The following is a 19,660-nucleotide window of genomic DNA, read 5'->3' as shown; positions in this document are numbered from 1 at the left end:
TCCGGGTTTTTCAAAAGATTGGAGCCCTGACTGGTTTAGCTCAGTAGATAGAGCATCAGCCTGTGGACTGAAGGGTCCCGGGTATGATTCCGGTCAAGGGCATGTACCTTGGTTGCGGGCACATCCCCAGTAGGGGGTGTGCAGGAGGCAGCTGATCGATGTTTCTCTCTCATCGATGTTTCTAACTCTCTAATACTTTCCCTTCCTCTATGTAAAAAATCAATAAAATATATATATTTTTTTAAAAAGATTGGATATTTCCAGTGGGGGTCTCAGGTTATCATCGCAATGGTAACAAGATCAAGCTTGGTTCTTCAGTTTCCTCAGTTCTTTTGTTGCCCATGTAGCAAGGGTTTTTGCTTTGCTAGTCTTCGATCTCTGTCCTTCAGTTAACAGTTCATGGATCATTGGCCTAGCTTCTACTAATTTTAGGACATCCTTCCCAAATGCTATACATAAGTCCCCTATCAGTCCAGCAGCACAAGCTACTACTCTGTCTGTGTAATCCTCATCCCCAGCAATGTGGTCAATGGAAGACAGAATAAATTCTACTCTGGGTTGTACGAGCATCACATCCTGGTGTACATTCTCCTGGTCTCCCTTTAATCCCTGGACAATTCCGGTATAGGCTTCCAAGCAGCTTTCCCTTAGTTCATTCAGATAATCCACCATGTCATAATCTGACTTGTCCACCTGGGCTTGGGAAGCCTGTTGAAGAGTATTCAATGCAACCTCTAGGTATTCCTTAAACTCTCCACCAACAGCAAGGGCAATATTACCAAACACTGACAGAATCTGTGGCTTCACATACCTGTGGACATTTTCATCCCCCAAGTTTTCCAGCAGCTGCTGCATCATCTCATCGCAGAAGGACAGGATGCTGGACTGCAGCGCACGGCACAGGTCTCCTACCAAGCCCACTGCTGCCAAGCAAACCTGCTACTCAGCATAGTTTTTCAATCCAATTCCCAGGAAGGGTTTAAAGGCCTCCATGTACTTTAGGAATTCACCACCCAAAACTTCCACTAGTGTACTAACTGCCATTAGGGCATCCTCTTGTACTCCCCCTGACCCAGCTGTGCTTTGGAACATCCTTAACAGGGAAGCCATGACGACATCAGAGATCTGCAAAGCATCTTGATGTTGCACTTTCTGGAGAACATTCCGAAGAGTTGCGCAGAGTAAAGACTGAAGGTCATTGAACTGGATCCTGTCCAATGTGCCCTGGATATGTGACTCATCTGAAGTACTTGTTGAAGTCGCTCCATGATGACTAGAATAGTTTTCTGAACTGCAGGGTAACAATCCTTGACACTGTTTTTCACATTTCCATCAGAGATTCATATGCAGAACTCCTCAGATTCTTTTGGTGTCCATCAGGTCTGTCCGTGGTCTCCAGGAGCTTCTGAACTATTAGTTCAAAAGAAGAAGACAAGCAACAGGTAGCTGGTTCTTCCTGATCATCAGCTACATCTGCAGCTTCATAAGCAGCTTCAGCCAGACTAGAGAAAGCCCACTGGGTTCAGCACTGAGGCCCTCGATCAGACACTGCAGCAGGGGAGTCAAGTAGACATCATTGATGGCAGCTTCAGGGAGCAGTTCACAAATTCTGCCCACAGTCCATGCAGTTGTATCTCGAACAACTACACTGGGGTCTTTCATTAATTCTATTAGGGTGGGCATAGCCTGTATAACTAGTGGTTTGAGCTGATTGGGCTTTGGTCCTTCCAAGATACAGCCAAAAGCCATCACTGCTGCATCCTGGTACCGCCAATCAGGGTTCTTGATGTGTTCTTTAATGAAGGGGAGGACATGGGGGACAAAGTCATCTTCACAGCAGGTGGCCAGAAGCATGATGCACACCCCGGCTGCTTTGCAGGGATTCCAGTTGTTGTCATCCTCATTTTCATCCTGTTTAGTTAGTGTCTGTGTGAGGATTGGAACCAGGTACTGTAGTGCTCCCTTGGCATAAAACTTGCTAGTGTGCTCAGGGGGTCATCCTTGTTCTGCTGCCTCTGAAGCCTCAATGGCCAAATCCATTTCCTCATCGCAGACATTGCACCAGAATTCTATCCCTTGTAGGGCCACTTCATTGATATCACTTTTCATTGCTTCAATTGTGATTGCAAAAAGAGCAGGACCCATGTATGTCTCCATGTACTGATAACGCAAGGACATTATTTTCACCAGATTCTGCAAGGCAGCCACTCGAACCCTCGTATCTGGACACTGTGTGGCTTCACAAACCACTTGCATAATAAAGTGCCTTTCGGACTCTTTGTCAAAGTTAGCTTTGGAGAACTCCAATGAGTTCAGGAGTGCATTAGTAGCTGCTGGCTTCACATTATGACTAAATTCTTCTTTCCTCATCCCCTGAATTATGGCTGTCAGAATCTCATCGGATTTATCTTGTAGCTGCTCTGGGTCGATATCGTGGCAAATGTAACCAATAGCTTCCAATGTCGACTCTTTCATGTACTCTGTGCTGTTGGGATTTGTGACATTGGCCACCAGCTGAGGAATGAGTTCTGGCCACTGGTTCACTGGGATCTCTGCACAAGCAATGCCAGCCATACACTGCGAGGCTGAACTAAGCTGGTAGGTTTCTGTGCCCAATGTTTGCATTCGCATCAATTGCAAGCCACCCCTGCTGATATTGTGCCTTGATATCTGGATCTTTAGATGTCAAAGAGTTCTTAATTTGTAGACCTGCAACTCTGGTAACATGACTGTTTCCTGGATTTGCTAGCACTCTGGACAGTTCCACAAGGAAAGTGGGCAGGTTTTCCATGGCCCCACCCTCCAGGAACTCCTGCGCCTCTTCCAGTTCCAGCCCATCCTGAGACACAGTCTTCTCAAGGATGGTGATCAGCTCCATGGCGGAAGAGGCAGTAGCTACTCTTCCTAAGACGACAGTCCGGCCTCAGGGGCCGAGGCTTTAACTGGGGATGGGGGTTGGGGGTCTGGTGAGAAGGGAGGGAGGGTTGGGGAACTGGAGTCACCATCAGCCCATTCACCAGCTCCCTTGGGTTAGTCGCCCTGGCTCCCTTCCTTCCTCCTTTCGCCCTTTCCTCCCTCCCAATTTGCTGTTGGGGGCAGCCGCTGCTCCTCTGACAGCGGCTGAGGGACCTGGGGTCAGCTCAGAGCGCGGCTGGTGCTCAGGTGGCAGAGGGAGAAAGAAGAAAGCTGGTTTTGTATTTTACAGCGGACTTGAGAGAGGCCCACATGGTATCCCCTCCCTTGGCATTATGGGGGGGTCTCGCTCTGTCCCCTGCGAGGAGGGGGGACCTCCTTTTTCAGCCTGGTCAGGAACCCTAGAATCCAGGCCTGCTTCATGCATTTTTCTGGCTTGGACAACCTTGGGGAAAGATTTTAACTGCTCTGGCCCTGTCTTGTCATCTATAAAATGAAAATACCACTAATTTTGACCCATAGTTTTGTTACCAGATTCAAATCAGAAAACATATGTTAAGAATTAAAAGCTTCCTGGCCAGTGTGGCTCATTTGGTTGGACCATTGTCCCTGTACACTGAGAGTTGGCAGGTTTGATTTCCGATCAGGGCACATACCCAGGTTGCAGGTTTAATCGATGATTGATGTTCTCACATTGATGTTTCTCTCTCTCTTCCTTTCGCTCTAAAATCAATAAACATATCTCTGGGTGAAGATAAAAAAATGTTCAAAGGACCAAATGGAAATTTTGGAGTTTAAAGTAGGATGATGAGAATTAAAAACTCACTAGAGGGATTCAAAAGCAGATCTGAACTAGCAAAAAACAAAATGTTGGCAAACTTGATAAGTGAATAAAAGTATCCAATCTGAAAAGAAGAAGGAAGAGAAATGAACAGAACATCAAAGACCTGCGGGACACCATCAATAGAACAACATACACATAATGGAAGCACTAGAAGGAAAAGAGAGGAAAGGGCAGAAGTAAGATCAATTTGGGGGGTACTGCCATCTTAACAATGTTGTCTGCTCACCACACACATGGATATCTTTCCACTGATTTAGGCCTTTTTCCATTTCTTTCTACAATGTTCTGTATACATCAAACAGGTGGATTTTGTGATATGTAAATTATACTTCGATAACGCAAGATGAGAAACAAGACTAAAGGGAAGTTTCTTGGGTACTTACACTGGGTCCCACGATCTGGATCATTATTCAGTCAGCAGGAGAGATGGACATTGTGTTTTTTCTCTTCCAGGCATTGAAGTTTCTTAATACTAACCACAAAGCCCTAGGCATCTCTCCTGGGGTTAATCTATTTACTTCCTGCATCATCCTCATTAATTTTCATCATTTCCTATCAAGCTAAGAGAACCCGGCACACCTCCTCCCTTGTTGCTCCAAGCCTGCCTCTTCCAGCCCCAGCTTACTCGCTCTGCTCCTGAGTGCACCCCGGGTGGGCCTGGGTGGGGTGCGATGGCCACCTCCCCTGGGCTGGGAATATATGTGATTAGATACTGCTGTCCATCTGGTCTGTGCAGTGGTGGGTGCTGTACATGGAGTCATCTCATACTACTTAAGGTGGGGTGTCCCTCCCTCACCAATGGTGTGACAAGGAGGTGATCAGAACAATGTGGCTATTTCCCTTCACAATCCTACCAGGACTATGGAAAGAGTGGTGTCAGTCCTGGCCAGGTAGGTAGCTCAGTAGGTAGACCATCTGCCTCAGACCCCAAGGGCAGATAAAAGACTCAACCAATGAATGCATAAATAAGTGGAACAACATATCCACCTCTCTCTCTCTCCCTCTCTCTCTCTCTCTCTCTCTCAGTCAATCAATCAATAAATAAAATTTTATTTTAAAAAAAATAGTGGGGTCAATGTTTCACTTCTTTGGCAACCTGCAGACCTCTACCCTCCTCCTAGAAGTCTGTTGTGACTCATTGTTTCTGCTCCCAGACCCCACACTGAAAAGAGAAAAAGGGAAAAACTGGCTTCTCTCTCTTTCTCTCTCTCCTTTCCTCTGCCTCAGCATAGGTTGAGCATTGATCTATGAACCAGGAGCGAGAATCATCAATCAGGTTGTCTCCTACATGCCCCCCATTGAGGCTCAAGCCTAAAACTAGGGCATGTGCCCTGACCCGGAATCCAACCGTGACCTCCTTGTTCATAGGTCCACGCTCAACCACTGAGCCACACCCACCAGGCGCAAGCTGTAATATTAACACAGTGCCCAACACTGTGGTAAGAACTTGACCTCAAAGAATCTCACACAGTCTTAGTGGAAGTACTAACAGTTCGCCATCCTATCTAATAATAGACAAACATGGTAATTGACCATAACTTTGCTACCCTTCCTATTGGCTAATCAGCGAGATATGCAAATTAACTGCCAACCAAGATGGCGGCTGGCAGTCAGGCAACTAAAGTGAACAGGAGGCTTGCTTGCTCCAGTGAAGGAGGAAGCCAAGGTTCCCTGCCTGCCGCTGCCGGCCTCTGAGCTTGCTCTCTAAGAAACTATGTTGCAAATATAGAAGCTAAACAAAACCCAGAAACCTGATTTCAGCCAGCCGGGATCTCAGAGCTGGAGTCCCAACAAAGTTTCAAATACAGAAGGTAAGCAAAGCCCAGAAACCTTCTTTCAGCAGCCGAGGTCTCAGAGCTGGAGCCGAACCTCAGAGCCAAAGCCAGCTCTCAGCTCCAGTGACAGCCATAGAAGGTAAATAAATCCCAGAATAAAAAAGAAAAAGGAAAAAAAAGAGAGGTTGGGAGCTTCAGTCACCCACCAGCCTGAAAACGGCCCTCAGCCCCTCATCCAGACTGGCCAGGCACCCCAGTGGGGACCCCCCCCCTGAAGTGGGTGTGACCAGCTGCAAACAGCCATCATCCCCTCACCCAGGCTGGCCAGGCACCCAAGCGGGACCCCCACCCTGATCCGGGACACCCTTCAGGGCAAACCAGCTGGCCACCACCCGTGCACCAGGCCTCTATCCTGTAGAGTAAAAGGGTAATATGCCTCCCAGCACCAGGATCAGCAGAGCCATGAGGCCTCATGCCCCGGGATCAGCGGAGCCGCGAGGTCTCCTAGCACCGGGATCAGCTGAGCAGCGAGGCCTCACTGCCCCAGTGTCAAACGGAGCACCAAGGCCTCCCAGCACTGAAATCAGTGGAGCCACAAGGCCTCCTGGCCCCTGGAGCAGCGTGACAGGGGGCAGCGCCCAAACCCCCTGATCGCCCTGCAGCTCTGTGTGTGACAGGGGGAGGGGCCACAACCTCCCTATTCACACTGCTCTGTTCATGACAGGGGAAGGCGCCCAAACCCCCTGACCAGCCCTGCTCTGTGCCTGATAGGGGGGAGCTCCCCAACACCCTGATCAGCCCTGCTCTGTGTGTGACAGGGTGCGGTGCCCCAACCCCACCATAGGCCCTGCTCTGTGTGTGATGGGGTGGAGCCGCAACCTCCCCATCGGCCCTGCCCTGAGTGTGACGGGGGGAGCTCCCCAACACCCTGATCAGCCCTGCTCTGCGGGTGACAGGGGGCAGTGCCCCAACCCCCTGATCGGCCCTGCTTTGTGTGTGACAGGGGGCAGTGCCCTAACTCCCCTATCGGCCCTACTCTGTGCATGACAGGGGTGAGCTCCCAACCCCCTGATCGGCCGTGCTCTGCTTGTGACAGGGTACAGAGCCCCAACACCCCTGATGGGCCCTGCTCTGTGCGTGACAGGGGTGGTGCCACAACCTCCCCATCGACCCTGCCTTGGGTGTGACAGGGGGAGGTGCCCCAACTCCCCAATCAGCCCTACCCTGAGCGTGACAGAGGGTGGCATCCCAACCTCCTGATCCGCCCTGCTCTGTGCATGACAGGGGGCGGTGCCCCAACTCCCCAATCGGCCCTGCTCTGAGCCCGACCAGGGACTGCCCTCTGCTACCCAGGAGTAGGCCTAAGCCAGCAGGTCGTTATCTCCCGAGGGGTCCCAGACTGTGAGAGGGCACAAGTGGGGCTGAGTGACACACACACCCCCACCCCAGTGCACAAATTTTTGTGCACTGGGCCTCTAGTCCTATATAATAAAAGCCTAATATGCTAAGTGTCCAGTCGTCCAGACAACCAATCAAAACATAATGTGCAAATGATATGCATACGCTCACCATGATGTGCACTGACCACCAAGGGGAAGATGCTCCAACTGGTAGGTTAGCCTGCTGCTGGGGTCTGGCTCATCCGGACTGAGAGTTGAGACTTGTGACAATGGGGCACTGTGCGAGGAATCCCAGATGATGGTCAAATCCAGTAAAATGAGAAGGTGCGAACAGGTTGAGTGGGAGGAAGTTGATGGCATCCGTGTCAGTGCTGTTCCCCTCTCCCTGGGGCCAAAGGTGAGACCTGCAGGCCCCCTTCCTCTCTCTGCGCTCCTAACAGGGGCCAATACGGCACTTCTAGCCACGAAGGGCTGCAGCTCCCACGGGATTCCCCTATAACATTGGTCCATCACTCCCCACCACCCTGCATAATGGTGGTTTCCTACAGCAGCTACTGTGAGCACTCCTTCTGTGACAGCAGAGAGAACATCACTGAGATATGGAATCCAGAAGTGATCCCAGGTACCTCGGAAGGGGAGAGAGAAAGGCGGTCAATCCGGAAGGCAGTATAGGTCTTCCTCCTTCTTGTCCTTTTCTCCCCACCCCCCCACCCCCAGCTTATCATTATTTGTGTATTTCCCAATGCAGTTTGCATTCAGCGTTGTTTTGTAGTCATTTCCGAGGTCCAGCATAGTGGTTATACGATTGTGTGCTCTCCACAGTGTGCCCCTGGCATCTCACCTACCCACCCACCCAACACCTCTTTTTCTGTTCCTATGTGGCTTAGGCCCAAGCGGGCCACACACAAAAGGACCTCAGACCTTCTGCTTGTCTTTCTTTTTCTAAATTGTTACCTTGGGGTCTCAACGCTGCTTGGAAGAGAGGAAAATCAGTGAAGGCTGAGATATACCTTGGGTTTTGTGTCATTAAACAAGATGTCCATGAAGATCTCTGAACAAGATGACGGCTTTAACCTAACAATTATCGCTTCCAAGCTGCCACCTGATCATAGCCTGCTTCCCCACTTTGGCCTATCTTTTCAGCTCACTTTCTTCTCTTCCCTCTCTTACCTATTCTGTTCTAGCTGAGGCTGGTATTCAAAATAGTTGAAATGGAGGTGGTACTGGCCAATCAGAATGGACACGGTTATAAAAGTCAGTCCAGCCCTACCAGTGCCTCCCAGTTGAATATCAACACTGCAATTTCTTACAATTCCCCATATTCACCAAGTTGGCTCACAGCTCCAGGCCTTTGTCCTTACTGTTTCTTTAGCTACCCCATCAAACCCTCCATTTTCACAAAGCTAACCTCTATTCATGATCTCAACTCAGATATCTGCTCCCTGAAAACATCAATTTCTTTTAGGTAGTTGGGTCTTCCTTTAATTTTTTACTCTTGTACCTAAGACACAGTGCCTACTGAGTTGTATTGAATTATTTACATGTCTTTCTCCTTCTAGACAATGATCCTAGATGGAACTAAGCACAGAGTTTGAAAGTCATGTTGGATGGGGTTCTGACAGCCAAGAAAATCAGTTGGGAAAGAGTGGGGAGGTGGCAGTAATAGGCCTTGATTAGAGTGGTATCAACACGAAAGACTTGAGGAAGACAAGGTAGCAAGGAGAGCACTCCAAAAGCAGGACATACTCTTAAATTGTTCCTCTCTTTCCCCCTCCAGCTCCCAATATGTCAACAACCTCCCACTGCCCAACCTGTTTAGCTTTTGGGGCCTGTTCGTGTGCGCCTTCTCTTCCCTGTCCCATTGATACAACCCAATGCTATCAAGGAAAACTTCAGGTTGATGGAGGTAAACTGAACATCTGATGTATTCAGAGACTGGAAAACTAGACATCTGAGTGGATCCCAAGAGGTTCTGGCACTGAGGGATCCAAGAATGAGGAGGGACTGGATTCCTCTCTGGTTTTCTAAAACATCTATGTGTCTTCCCATCCTTCCTTGTTCCATAGGAGACATCGACTCAACTTTGGAGGTCAAAGGCTGTACATCTGTACCTCATTGTGGGCTGATGTCTGGGATATTCACAATTGGACCCATGTGGGTACAGGAAATGTGTCCATACCAATCTCTCATTCAATCCCGGAAGGTTGGAAATGGGGCCACCACTTGGCTTCCCATTTCCATTGGGAGGTTTGTGCTATTGCTGCTGCTATTGCTATAATCACTCGACAATGTTCCTGTGGAGATATCTGTCCTGAGTCACAGGACACCTCTTTGAACTAAGGGCCTCCGACTGCTTGTCATGAGTTGATGAGCAGGTGGAGACTTGAAGAACAGAGAGTTCCTATGGATGTGTTTGACATTTCTAATAAAGTTCTGCTCTGCTTTGTATGTGCCCCCAGACTCAAAGTAAATTTTAGTGCTGAAAGAGCCTTTTAAATGTATCTCCTCTAACCCACAACTTTGGCAGAAAGGGAACCACAGATCTGGAAAACTTGAGTGAGTTTCACACATTACATAGCTATGGGCAGAGCTAAGACCAGAGCTGTGATATTTTGACCTAAGTCTGGTTTTCCTTTCACTTAATAGGCTACCTTCTCTTGCGAGCTGAACAAAAGACTAGCATTGATCTCCTCTGGAGCACTCCCAGCCCAATCTTAATGCCCAAGTAGGTTGTTTGGGGCTCTAGTATTTTTCTGGGAAGTATGGAAGAATGAGAAAAATCAGACTCCAGATTCTTCCATTATCATGGGCTCCATTTCCCTATGTCCTATCTGTTCCTTGCCCACTTTACATAATTCCATCCCTTATCTGCCGCCTACTTAATGCCTCTTCAGTGGACAGAGAAAATTTAGGAGGGAGCTGGGCCTGAAGCTTTGGGGAGGGGGTGATATTTTTAGATTCTCATGCTTATTTATTTATTTACTTACTAGAGGCCCTGTGCACTAAATTCGTGCAGGGGGTAGGGGGCCCTCAGCCCGGCCTGTGCAGTCTCGCAATCTGGGATCCTTTAGAGGATTTCCAACTGTCACCCTAAACCAGCAGTCAGACATCCCTCTCACAATCCGGGACTGCTGGCTCCAAATCACTCACCTGCATGCTGGCACTTAAGCACTTGCCTGCCTGATCACCCCTGATTCCCCCTAACCACTCTGCCTGCCTGACTGATAGCCCATAACAGCTCTTCCTGCCTGCCTGATTGTCCCTAACCACTTGCCTGCCTGCCTGCCTGCCTGTCTGATTTCTGTAACCCCTCTGCCTGTCTGCCTGGTCATCCCTAACTGCCTGCCTGATTTCTACTAACCACTTGCCTGCCTGCCTGGTCGCCCCTAACCACTCTGCCTGCTTACCTGATTGCCACTAACCAGTCTGCCTGCCTGCCTGCCTCCTGATTGCCCCTAACCCCTCTGCCTGCCTGATCACTCCTAACCACTCACCTACCTGCCTACCTGCCTGATTTCCACTAACCCCTCTGGCTGCCTACCAGGTCACCCCAAACTGCTCACCTGCCTGCCTGCCTGCCTGATCACCCCTAATTGCTCTGCCTGCCTGCCTGATTGCCCCTAACCGCTAGCCTGCCTGCCTGCTCAGTGCATGTCATAGCCACCAGTCATTCCACCGCTCAGTCAATAACTGCCCCCCCCCACCCTGCTGGCCTGACAGCACTGCCTCTGTGTGCTGGCCTGATTGCCCCTAAATGCCCTCCCTGCTGACCTGGTCATCCCTAACTGCCCCCACCCCACATATCACCCTTTTATTATATAGGATTACTCAAGAATACATAAACTATCTTGTTGTAAAAGACTTTGAGCTCTTTCCTGCATTTCCTGTGATAATAAGATCATTCTCAGCAATCGGACTACCACCTTTCCAGAAAATATTGACAGCATTCCAAAGGGGTGCAGAGGCACCCTGAGGATGGACTTCAAACACATCAACATAGAACTCAGTCTCCCTGGAAAGAAAAGAGGTTCTGGGTGGGGATGTAGGAATTGGCCACCATTCATAATATCTGTATCATGTACAGAACTTGATCAGGGTCTTACACTGGGCTTTCATTACAAGACTAGAGGCCTGGTGCACGAAATTTGTGCACGGGGGATCCCCTCAGGAAAGCCTGCACCCTCTCCAATCTGGGACCCCTTGGGGGATGTCTGACTGAGGTTTTAGACCCAGTCCTGGGGATCGGCTTAAACCAGAAATTGGACATCCCTCTCACAATCCTAGACCACTGGCTCCTAATCACTCACCTGCCTGAATGCCTAATTGCCCCTAACTGCCCCCCCACTGACAGCCTGATCGCCCCTCACTGCCTCTGTGTGCCAGCCTGGTCATCCCTAACTGCCTCAAGCTGTTGGCCAGGTCACGCCCACCTGCCCCCTCCATGCCAGCTGGGTTATCCCTTACTGCCTCCCCTGCTGGCATGGTTGCCCCCAACTGCCCCCCCACCAGCCTAGTCACCCCTACCTGCCTCGCCTGCCAGCCTAATTACCCCAAACTGTCCCCCATGCAGTCCTGGTCGCCTCCAACTGCACCCCTACCCCTGCTGGCCTCGTCACCACTAACTGCCCCACCGCTGGCATGGACACCTCTTACTGCCCCACCACCCCCCACCAGCCTGGTTGCCCCCTAGAGCCCCCCCGCCGACCTGTTCGACCCCCACTGCACCCCTTGCTGGCCTGGTCGCCCCTAACTGACCCTCCCCCGCCGGAATGGTCGCCCTTCATGGCCCCTCTGCCAGCCTGGTTGCCCCACACAGCCTGCTTGTTCAGTCGTTTGGTCATCCCTCATTAATCCCCCTGGTGGCCATGTTTGAGGGCATGAAGGTTAATTAGCATATTACCTCTTTATTATATAGGACTAGAAGCCCGGTGCACAAAAATTTGTGCACTCGGGAGGGAGAGGGGGTTCCTCAGCCCATCCTGTGCCCTCTCGCAATCTGGGACCACTTTGGAGATAATGACCTGCTGGCTTAGGCCTGCTCCCGGGTGGCAGAGGGCAGGCCCAATCCCTAGGTGCAGCCCCTGGTCGGGCTCAGAGCAGGGCCGATTGGGGAGTTGGTGCGCCGCCCCCTGTCATGCACAGAGCAGGGGGGATCAGGAGGTTGCAATGCCACCCCTAGTCACGCTCAGGGTAGGGCCTATTGGGGGGTTGGGGCACCGTCCCCGTCACACTCAAGGCAGGGTCAATAGGGAGGTTGCGGCGCCACCCCCTGTCACTCACAGAGCAGGGCCGATAGGGAAGTTGGGGCACCACCCTCTATCACCCACAGAGCAGGGCAGATCAGGGGGTTGGGGCACCGCCACTGTCACACTCAGGGCAGGGGGGATGGGGGGGGTTGGGGTGCCGCACCCTGTCACACACAGAGCCGCAGGGCAATCAGGGGGTTGGGGAGCTCCCCCCTGTCAAGCACAGAGCAGGGCCGATCAGGGGGTTGGGGTGCCTCCACTGTCACACTCAGGGCAGGGCCGATGGGGAGGTTATGGCTCTACCCCATCATACACAGAGCAGGGCCCGTGGGGGCGGGGGAGGGGTTGGGGTGCCACACCCTGTCACACATAGAGCCCCAGGGCCAATCAGGGGGTTGGGGCACCACACCCTGTCACACACAGGGCCACAGGGCAATCAGGGGTGGGGGAGCTCCCCCCTATCAGGCACAGAACAGGGCTGACCAGGGGGTTGGGGCACCTTCCCCTGTCACTAACAGAGCAGGGCGGATAGGGAGGTTGTGGCCCCGATCCCTGTCACACACAGAGCCGCAGCACTATCAGGGGTTTGGGCACTGCCCCCTGTCACACTGATCCCTGTGCTGGGAGGCATATTACCCTTTTACTATATAGGATAGAGGCCTGGTGCACCGGTGGGAGCCGGCTGGTTTGCCCTGAAGTGTGTCCTGGATCAGGGTGGGGGTCCCCACTGGGGTGCCTGGCCAGTCTGGGTGAGGGGCTGAGGGCTGTTTTCAGGCTGGCAGGTGACTGAAGCTCCCAACCGCTCCCTTTTCCTTTTTTTTTTTTTTATTCTAGGCCAGCTTTAGCTCTGGGGCTCGGCTCCAGCTATGAGGCTTCGGCTGCTGAAAGCAGGTTTCTGGCCTTTGTTTACCTTCTGTATTTGAAACAATGTTGTGGTCTGGCTGGCTGAAGCCTGGCTGATTGAAAGGAGGTTTCTGGGGTTTTGTTTAGCTTCTATGTTTGTTACAATGTTTCTTAGAGAGTAGCTCAGAGGCCGGCAAGGCAGGCGGGTAACCTGGCTTCCTCCGTCACTGGAGCAAGCAAGCCTCCCTGTTCGCTTCAGCTGCCTGGCTGCAGGCCGCCATCTTGGTTGGCAGTTAATTTGCATGTCTCAGTGATTAGCCAATGGGAAGGGTAGCGGCCGTACAGCTAATTACCATGTTTCTCTTTTATTAGATAGGATGAGGGCTGTGTATGCTCACTTCCCGATCAACATCATTATTCAGGAGAATGGTTCTCTTGTTAAAACCAGCCCGAATTGCATGGCTCAGTGGTTGAGTATCGACCTATGAATCAGGTTCCATTCCCAGTCAGGGCACATGCCAGGGTTGTGGGCTCCATCCCCAGTGGCGGGGTATGCAGGGGGAAGATAATCAATGATTCTCTTCATTGATGTTTCTCTCCCTCTCCCTTCCTCTGAAATTTTTTAAAAACAGAAATTTCTGTCCTGGCCAGCATTGTTCAGTGGTTAGAGCATTGTTCTGCACACCAGAGGGTCCAGGGTTTAATTCCCAGTCAAGGGTATATACCTGGGCAGGTTTGATTCCTTCCCCCAGTTGAGGTGCACATAGGAGACAACCAATTGTGTTGCTCTCAAATCAATGTTTCTCTTTCTTTTCCCCTATCATCCACTCTCTCTAAAAATCAATGGTAAAAATATCATCACTCTACAGGTGAGGATTTAAAAAAAAAACAAAAATTTCTTGCCTTGCTTAGTGTGGCTCAGTTGGTGGAGCATCATCACATACACTAAAAGGTCACAGGGCACCTACCCAGGTGGTGGAAGTGATCCCCAAGAGGGGTGTGTATAGGACGGAATAAATGTTTCCCACATCAAAATTTCTAGCTCTCTCCCTCTCATATTATGTGGGTCTTTTGTTCTGAGGTGGGTCTCTTGTAAACCACATATAGCTGGGTCATGATTTTGTATCCATTCAGCTACTCTATGTCTTTTGATTGTGGTATTTAATCCATTTACATTTAAGCTTACCATTGATAGGTACTCATTTATTGCCATTTTAATTCTGTATGCCTAAGTTTATCTCTATTTCTTCTCAAAACAACAAATTAAAATGACAATGAGGTATCATCTCACACCTATCAGAATGGCTACCATCAACATATCAATAAATGACAAGTGCTGGCGAGGATGTGGAGAAAAGAGAACCCTAGTACACTGCTGGTGGGAATACAGACTGGTGCAGCCACTATGGAAAGCAGTATGGAGTTTCCTCAAAAAATTAAAAATGGAACTCCCGTTTAGCCCAGTGATCCCACTTCTAGGAATATATCCCAAGAAACTAGAAATACCAATCAGAAAGAATGTATGCACCCTTATGTTCATAGCAGCACAATTTATAATAGCAAAGATCTGGAAACAGCCCAAGTGCCCATCAGTAGATGAGTGGATGAAAAAGCCATGGTACATTTATACCATGGAATACTGTGCAACTACAAAAAAGAAAAATCTCTTACCCTTTGGGAAAGCATGGAGAAAACTGGAGAGTAGTATACTAAGTGAAATAAGTCAGCCAAAGAACAAGTACCATATAAGCTCACTCATATGTGGAATCTAATGAACAAAAAAAAACTGACACACAAAATAGATCCAGAGTCATGGAGGATCCTCAGAGGGAAGGGAAAAAAGGAAGAGATCAACCAAAGAACTTCTATGTACATATGCATAACCCATGGACACAGAAAATAGTGGGGTGAAAGCTGAGGGCCATGAGTGGAGAGGAGGGGGTGATAATGGGGGAGGGGCAGATATGGGACATCTGTAATACCTTAAATAATAAAGATAAGTTTATTTTTAATTCAGTCAGGGTTGTTTCTGAGGCTGGCTTCAAGGTTATTTCTGACCCCAGGTGGGCTCCTATTAGCTTTCCCTAGTTCTCCCTAGGTCAACAGCCAGCTTGGGGGTTAGCTTGTCATGGAGCCACCCAGCTCCTCTGCATTGGTGACCACCACCATCTCCGTTGTTAACAAGACTGCCCTTTGCCGTGAACTCCCTCCACACATTCTGTTCCAAATAAAGCCATTTTCTAGGGAAGAACGTTGAATCTCTCTGACCTTTTTTTAAATATTTTTTATATTTACTCATTAAATTGATTGGGGTGACATTGGTCACCATGACATATAGGTTTTAGGTGTGGGTTCTTATGTTACAAGATCTGTGTATTGCACCATGTGCCCATCATCCAAAGTTAAATCTTCTCGTCACCTTATATTAGGAACCCTTCCTCTCCTCCCTACTCCCCCGCCACTTCTTAATGTGTTTTTATTCAGTTTCTTTTTTTTAGAGAGAGAGAGGACAGGAGAAGGAGAGAGATAGAACATCGATGAGAGAGAAACATCAACATCAATCAGCTGCCTCCTGCAAACCCTCTCCTGGGGATAGAACCTGAAACCCAGGCATGTGCCCTGACTGGGAATGGACCCGGTGACCTCCTGTAGCATGGGTCACCACTCAATCTCTGAGCCACACCGGCCAGGCAAAGCTCTGTTCTTATCTGTGTCTCTGAGCCACAGCTTGAGAACTGGAGGCAAGGACGGCGGGGGGGGGTGGGGGGGGGGGCTTTTCTCAGAAGGCCCCATCTGCTTTAAACACAGGACACTGGGCAGGGGTTAGTAGACCCTGGCCTTCATGGCTTGCTTCTCCCAACATGGAAAATCTTCACTACAAACAAGCTGGAGCCAAAGTGACAGATAGCCCAGTATTCTGGGCCTGTTATCGCTGGGTGGAGCCTGGAACAAATGAGTGACATCTGGGTGGAGGGAAAAGTCCCTAACCTGTCTATCACACAGCCCTGAAATTACCCTCTGACACATGTACCTGCGGGGTTGAGTAAGGCTGGCAGCCTTTCCCCCTGGAAGTGATGCTACCTGTAGTCCTTGACTGGGAGACTGAAGAAGGGGAACCTATCTTTATGGCTCCACTCACTCAGAGTTACTTTCCTCATACAGAGCTGGGATGGGTGGTGGGCATGGGGGCGGCGGGCATAGGTGAGATGGCACAGATCTGCTGTTCTTACTTATACTTAGTATATGTTCTTGAATAAATGTTTCCTTATAATCCATTTACAGTGAAAAACTTCTTTCCTGCTTCTCTGGGAACATAAGAGATTTTCTAAGTTCCTTAACTGGATAGCCCTTATGATGACTCCGTTTTAAGTTATAGTCTCAATTACTAACCGCAACATTATATAGGCCATGAGTGGTGACTTCATTAGTGACTAAAAGCTCCCACAGTCACTGTTTTATCTCTCCCTGGGTTGCTCAGGCCCCAGAACACAGGTTAGGCTCTAGCTTCCAGGCCCTTTATTTCTGACACCTGTGAATTTGTGTCTCATTGGTACCAAACTATTGACTGAAAGAATTTTTCTACATTATATGCCTTTGAAAAATGTATGAGGGCCAAATATTTGTCAGGTACTGCACTTGGGACTGATGCCAGGAGAAACAACACAGTCCATCTTGTCTTCCCGAAGATTAGAGTCCCGCAGGGAGATGGGCAGTTGAGTTGCAAGTAGAGAGTGAAAGGCTGGGAGAACATGACCAGACATCCTTCTACTTGAGGGGTCAGAGAATATCTCCAGAAAGAAATAACATTTTAGTGAAGTCAGGAAAGACAAACTGTCTATGGCAGGCACCAGCCCTCTCTGGCCTCAGGACCCCTCCTGCTCCAGAGGCCTCCCCACACCTTTGCCATTCAATCAAGCCCACAGAAAGGACAGCTATGATGTGTGCTGATGCTTCAGGGTCTGGAGGAGGAGAGGGCCAGATGTGAAAACCCTGTGTGATCCAGCTGACCATGCAGATCGCCTCCCACCTGAAAGATGGTTTCTTTCGGGAAAGGACAACAAAGTCACACCTGCAGAGAAAGCGGTTTATTGCCAGGCAAGGGGCACTCAAGTTGCAGGAAAGGATGCCACCTCTGTCACTCAGAGTATTCCCTCCATGCTTGAGATGTCTTGATTTTCTGTGCTTTGGGTTCAAAGGCTTGACTGAATCCATGGCTGTGAGTAGGGTCACTCTACAGACATGAAACACATTCTTGATGTCAAAGTGAATGAGTTCTACTGATTTCTTCCAATCAGCCCCCTGGAGTGTTTCTTTTCTCCGTTTCTCCCTGCTCTCCCCGGGCGCTATTCCTGCTCTCTCACACTCCCTCAAAAGACTGTGCATTGTACTCTCTCTTCCCCTCCTGCCTTCTCTCTCTCCACCTACTCTTACCCCTAATCCTCCCCAATCCTTCCTTCCATGTCTTATCTGCAAACTCTGTCTCTTCTTCCTTTTCTAACTCTCCTCTCTCCATTGTTTGCATTCTGTCTTTTACTCTTTTCATTTTTGCTTCCTTTACTTTCCTGTCCAAACCTCTGCTCCTCACCCTTCCTCCTGTCCCCTTCCTCCTTCTTCCACCCCTTCACCTCTCCTCTGACCTCTGTGCATCACCTGACTCCATCTCTCTAACCAACTCTGTCCTTCCCTACTCATCCCTATCTTTTCTACTCCTCCCCAGATGCTCTTACCCTGTGTTACTACTAGAAGCAGCCCTTCCAAGCTCCATCCTTGTCATAGTTTGCAGTGACTGAGCACCATGCCTTTTTAATGAAACTCCCATCGGTTGTACATGTGTGATACAATTTATTCTTAAAGATAAAGGGGAAGGAACATCGTGCACGGTCTGAAAAGCAGAACAAAATGCTGTGAAAATAGGCTGTGGTGAGGTTGTTAGTCTTAGCAAGAGAAAGGGGATGTGAATGGAACACCGGGGGCTGGGTGAGGAGATGATTGAGCTTCAACCTGGGAGTCAATTATGGAAATCCCGCACATGCTTCTCACGTGAGGAAAAGCAGCATGCTTACCATCTATTGTGCAATATTTCCATATCCCTGAATATTTTTCATCTAGAGAACACCAATGGTAAAAAGAGTCCTGTTGAGTGCAATCATAATACGTCTTGCCTTCATAGGTAAACGGGAAAACACAGGCTGCCACTGAAAAAGGAAGCAGGCATTGTTCTTCTCACAGCTCCTAGGCATCATGAGCTCTGCAGTGATTCTGGCTATGTTTCTGTTCAAGCCAGCCCACCCCAACGAAGGGCCTGCATGTCCAGAGCCCCCTGCTAAGCACCTCGGTTGTCTAGATCCATATGGCCTGGTGCCAGTCTTGTGACAGTTGTAACGTCCCGTGACATTATTTAACCAGAGACATTTATTTCTTGTGGGAATTCAAGTTCCAGGAGACAGAGAAGCTTGCCAGACCACAAAGCAGCCTGCTTTGGAATTATGACTTCTTTTAATCCTTACCCAAGTATATGTTTTTTGACAGAGAAGAAGAGAAGGAGGAAGAGACAGAGAGAAACATCCCTCAGTTGCCTCCCATACACGTCCTGACAGGGATCAAACCGTCAACCTATAAGTATGTGCCCTGACACCGAATCGAACCCACCTTTTGCTGATCCTCCAACCAACGGAGACACCCGGCCAGAGCACTGATCACAATTTTTTATACACTGCTGATTTGGTGTATCTGGAGCTTCTGCTGTAGCCGATTTAGCACCAAAATTTGAAGTCCGTGTCACATCTATGAACACAGCTGATGTCGTCTTATTATCATTAATAATCTGCCTCACACCATTCAGAAGCCCAATAACAAGCCACATTCACAGGGTAACAAAATGAGTTTCAGCGTGCACTGACTTTGGCACTTGAATTGATTGAAGAGGAAGACTATGGAAACCAGAGAGGGCTTCGTTGCCAAGGCATCTTTGGCTTGAATGAATTCTCTCAGCTGCATCACTGAATTTACTGGTGGCAAAGCTCGCCTCTCTGCAACTCATGTGCCTATTTCTGTTTGAATAACCTCTGCCCCACCCAGTGCTGCCTGTGCTTCTTGGACAGGCTCCCTGAGTAGAACACCATCCCTTCAAATGAGGCCTGATCCTGAGACTACCAGCCATGGGCAAACTACGGCCCACGGGCCGGATACAGCCTGTTTGAAATGAATAAAACTAAAAAAAAAAAAAAAGACCATACCCTTTTATGTAATGATGTTTACTTTGAATTTATATTAGTTCACACAAACACTCCATCCATGCTTTTGTTCCGGCCTTCCTGTCCAGTTTAAGAACCCATTGTGGCCCTCGAGTCAAAAAGTTTACCCACCCCTGGAAACTAGAATTTGGGATAGAATCTAGCCCCAAACTAGAGTGGAGATAGAGTCTAGCCCCACTATCTACCAGTGGCATGACCTTAATGACTAGACACCTGGGGAGAGGGGGAGGGGACGGGTGCACCTGCCCCTCCCATTACTGACAGGGCAGACTTAGCCCATGTTGTAAAATACCTTTGAAGAATGCTGATCAAGGTTGCCACCTAACATTAGTTTGTTTGATTTCATTGTTGTTGTTTTTTTGTTTTCATTATTTTCCAACATTGC

The 19,660-nt window shown here is 49.2% G+C and overlaps 1 protein-coding gene and 1 pseudogene across 1 annotated transcript in view; one reads left to right on the top strand and one right to left on the bottom strand.

Moving 5' to 3' along the window:
• Positions 1-9,210, top strand: part of LOC138999839 (testis-expressed protein 101-like) — a 54,819-nt gene extending 45,609 nt beyond the window's left edge. Inside the window, 2 exon segments of the mRNA XM_070402055.1 lie at positions 8,710-8,838; positions 8,999-9,210. Coding sequence (XP_070258156.1) covers positions 8,710-8,838; positions 8,999-9,210 — 341 coding nt within the window.
• On the bottom strand, positions 271-2,878 carry LOC138999602 (importin subunit beta-1 pseudogene; annotated as a pseudogene).
• Positions 9,211-19,660: the final 10,450 nt, after the last annotated feature.

This window comes from Myotis yumanensis, unplaced genomic scaffold (genome assembly GCF_028538775.1).
Source record: "Myotis yumanensis isolate MYYU_CA2020_CCGP unplaced genomic scaffold, mMyoYum1.0.hap1 SCAF_23, whole genome shotgun sequence".
NCBI classification, from domain to species: domain Eukaryota; kingdom Metazoa; phylum Chordata; class Mammalia; order Chiroptera; family Vespertilionidae; genus Myotis; species Myotis yumanensis.
The sequence above is the reverse complement of the archived record's forward strand: the minus strand, read 5'-3'. Positions and strand labels throughout refer to the sequence as shown.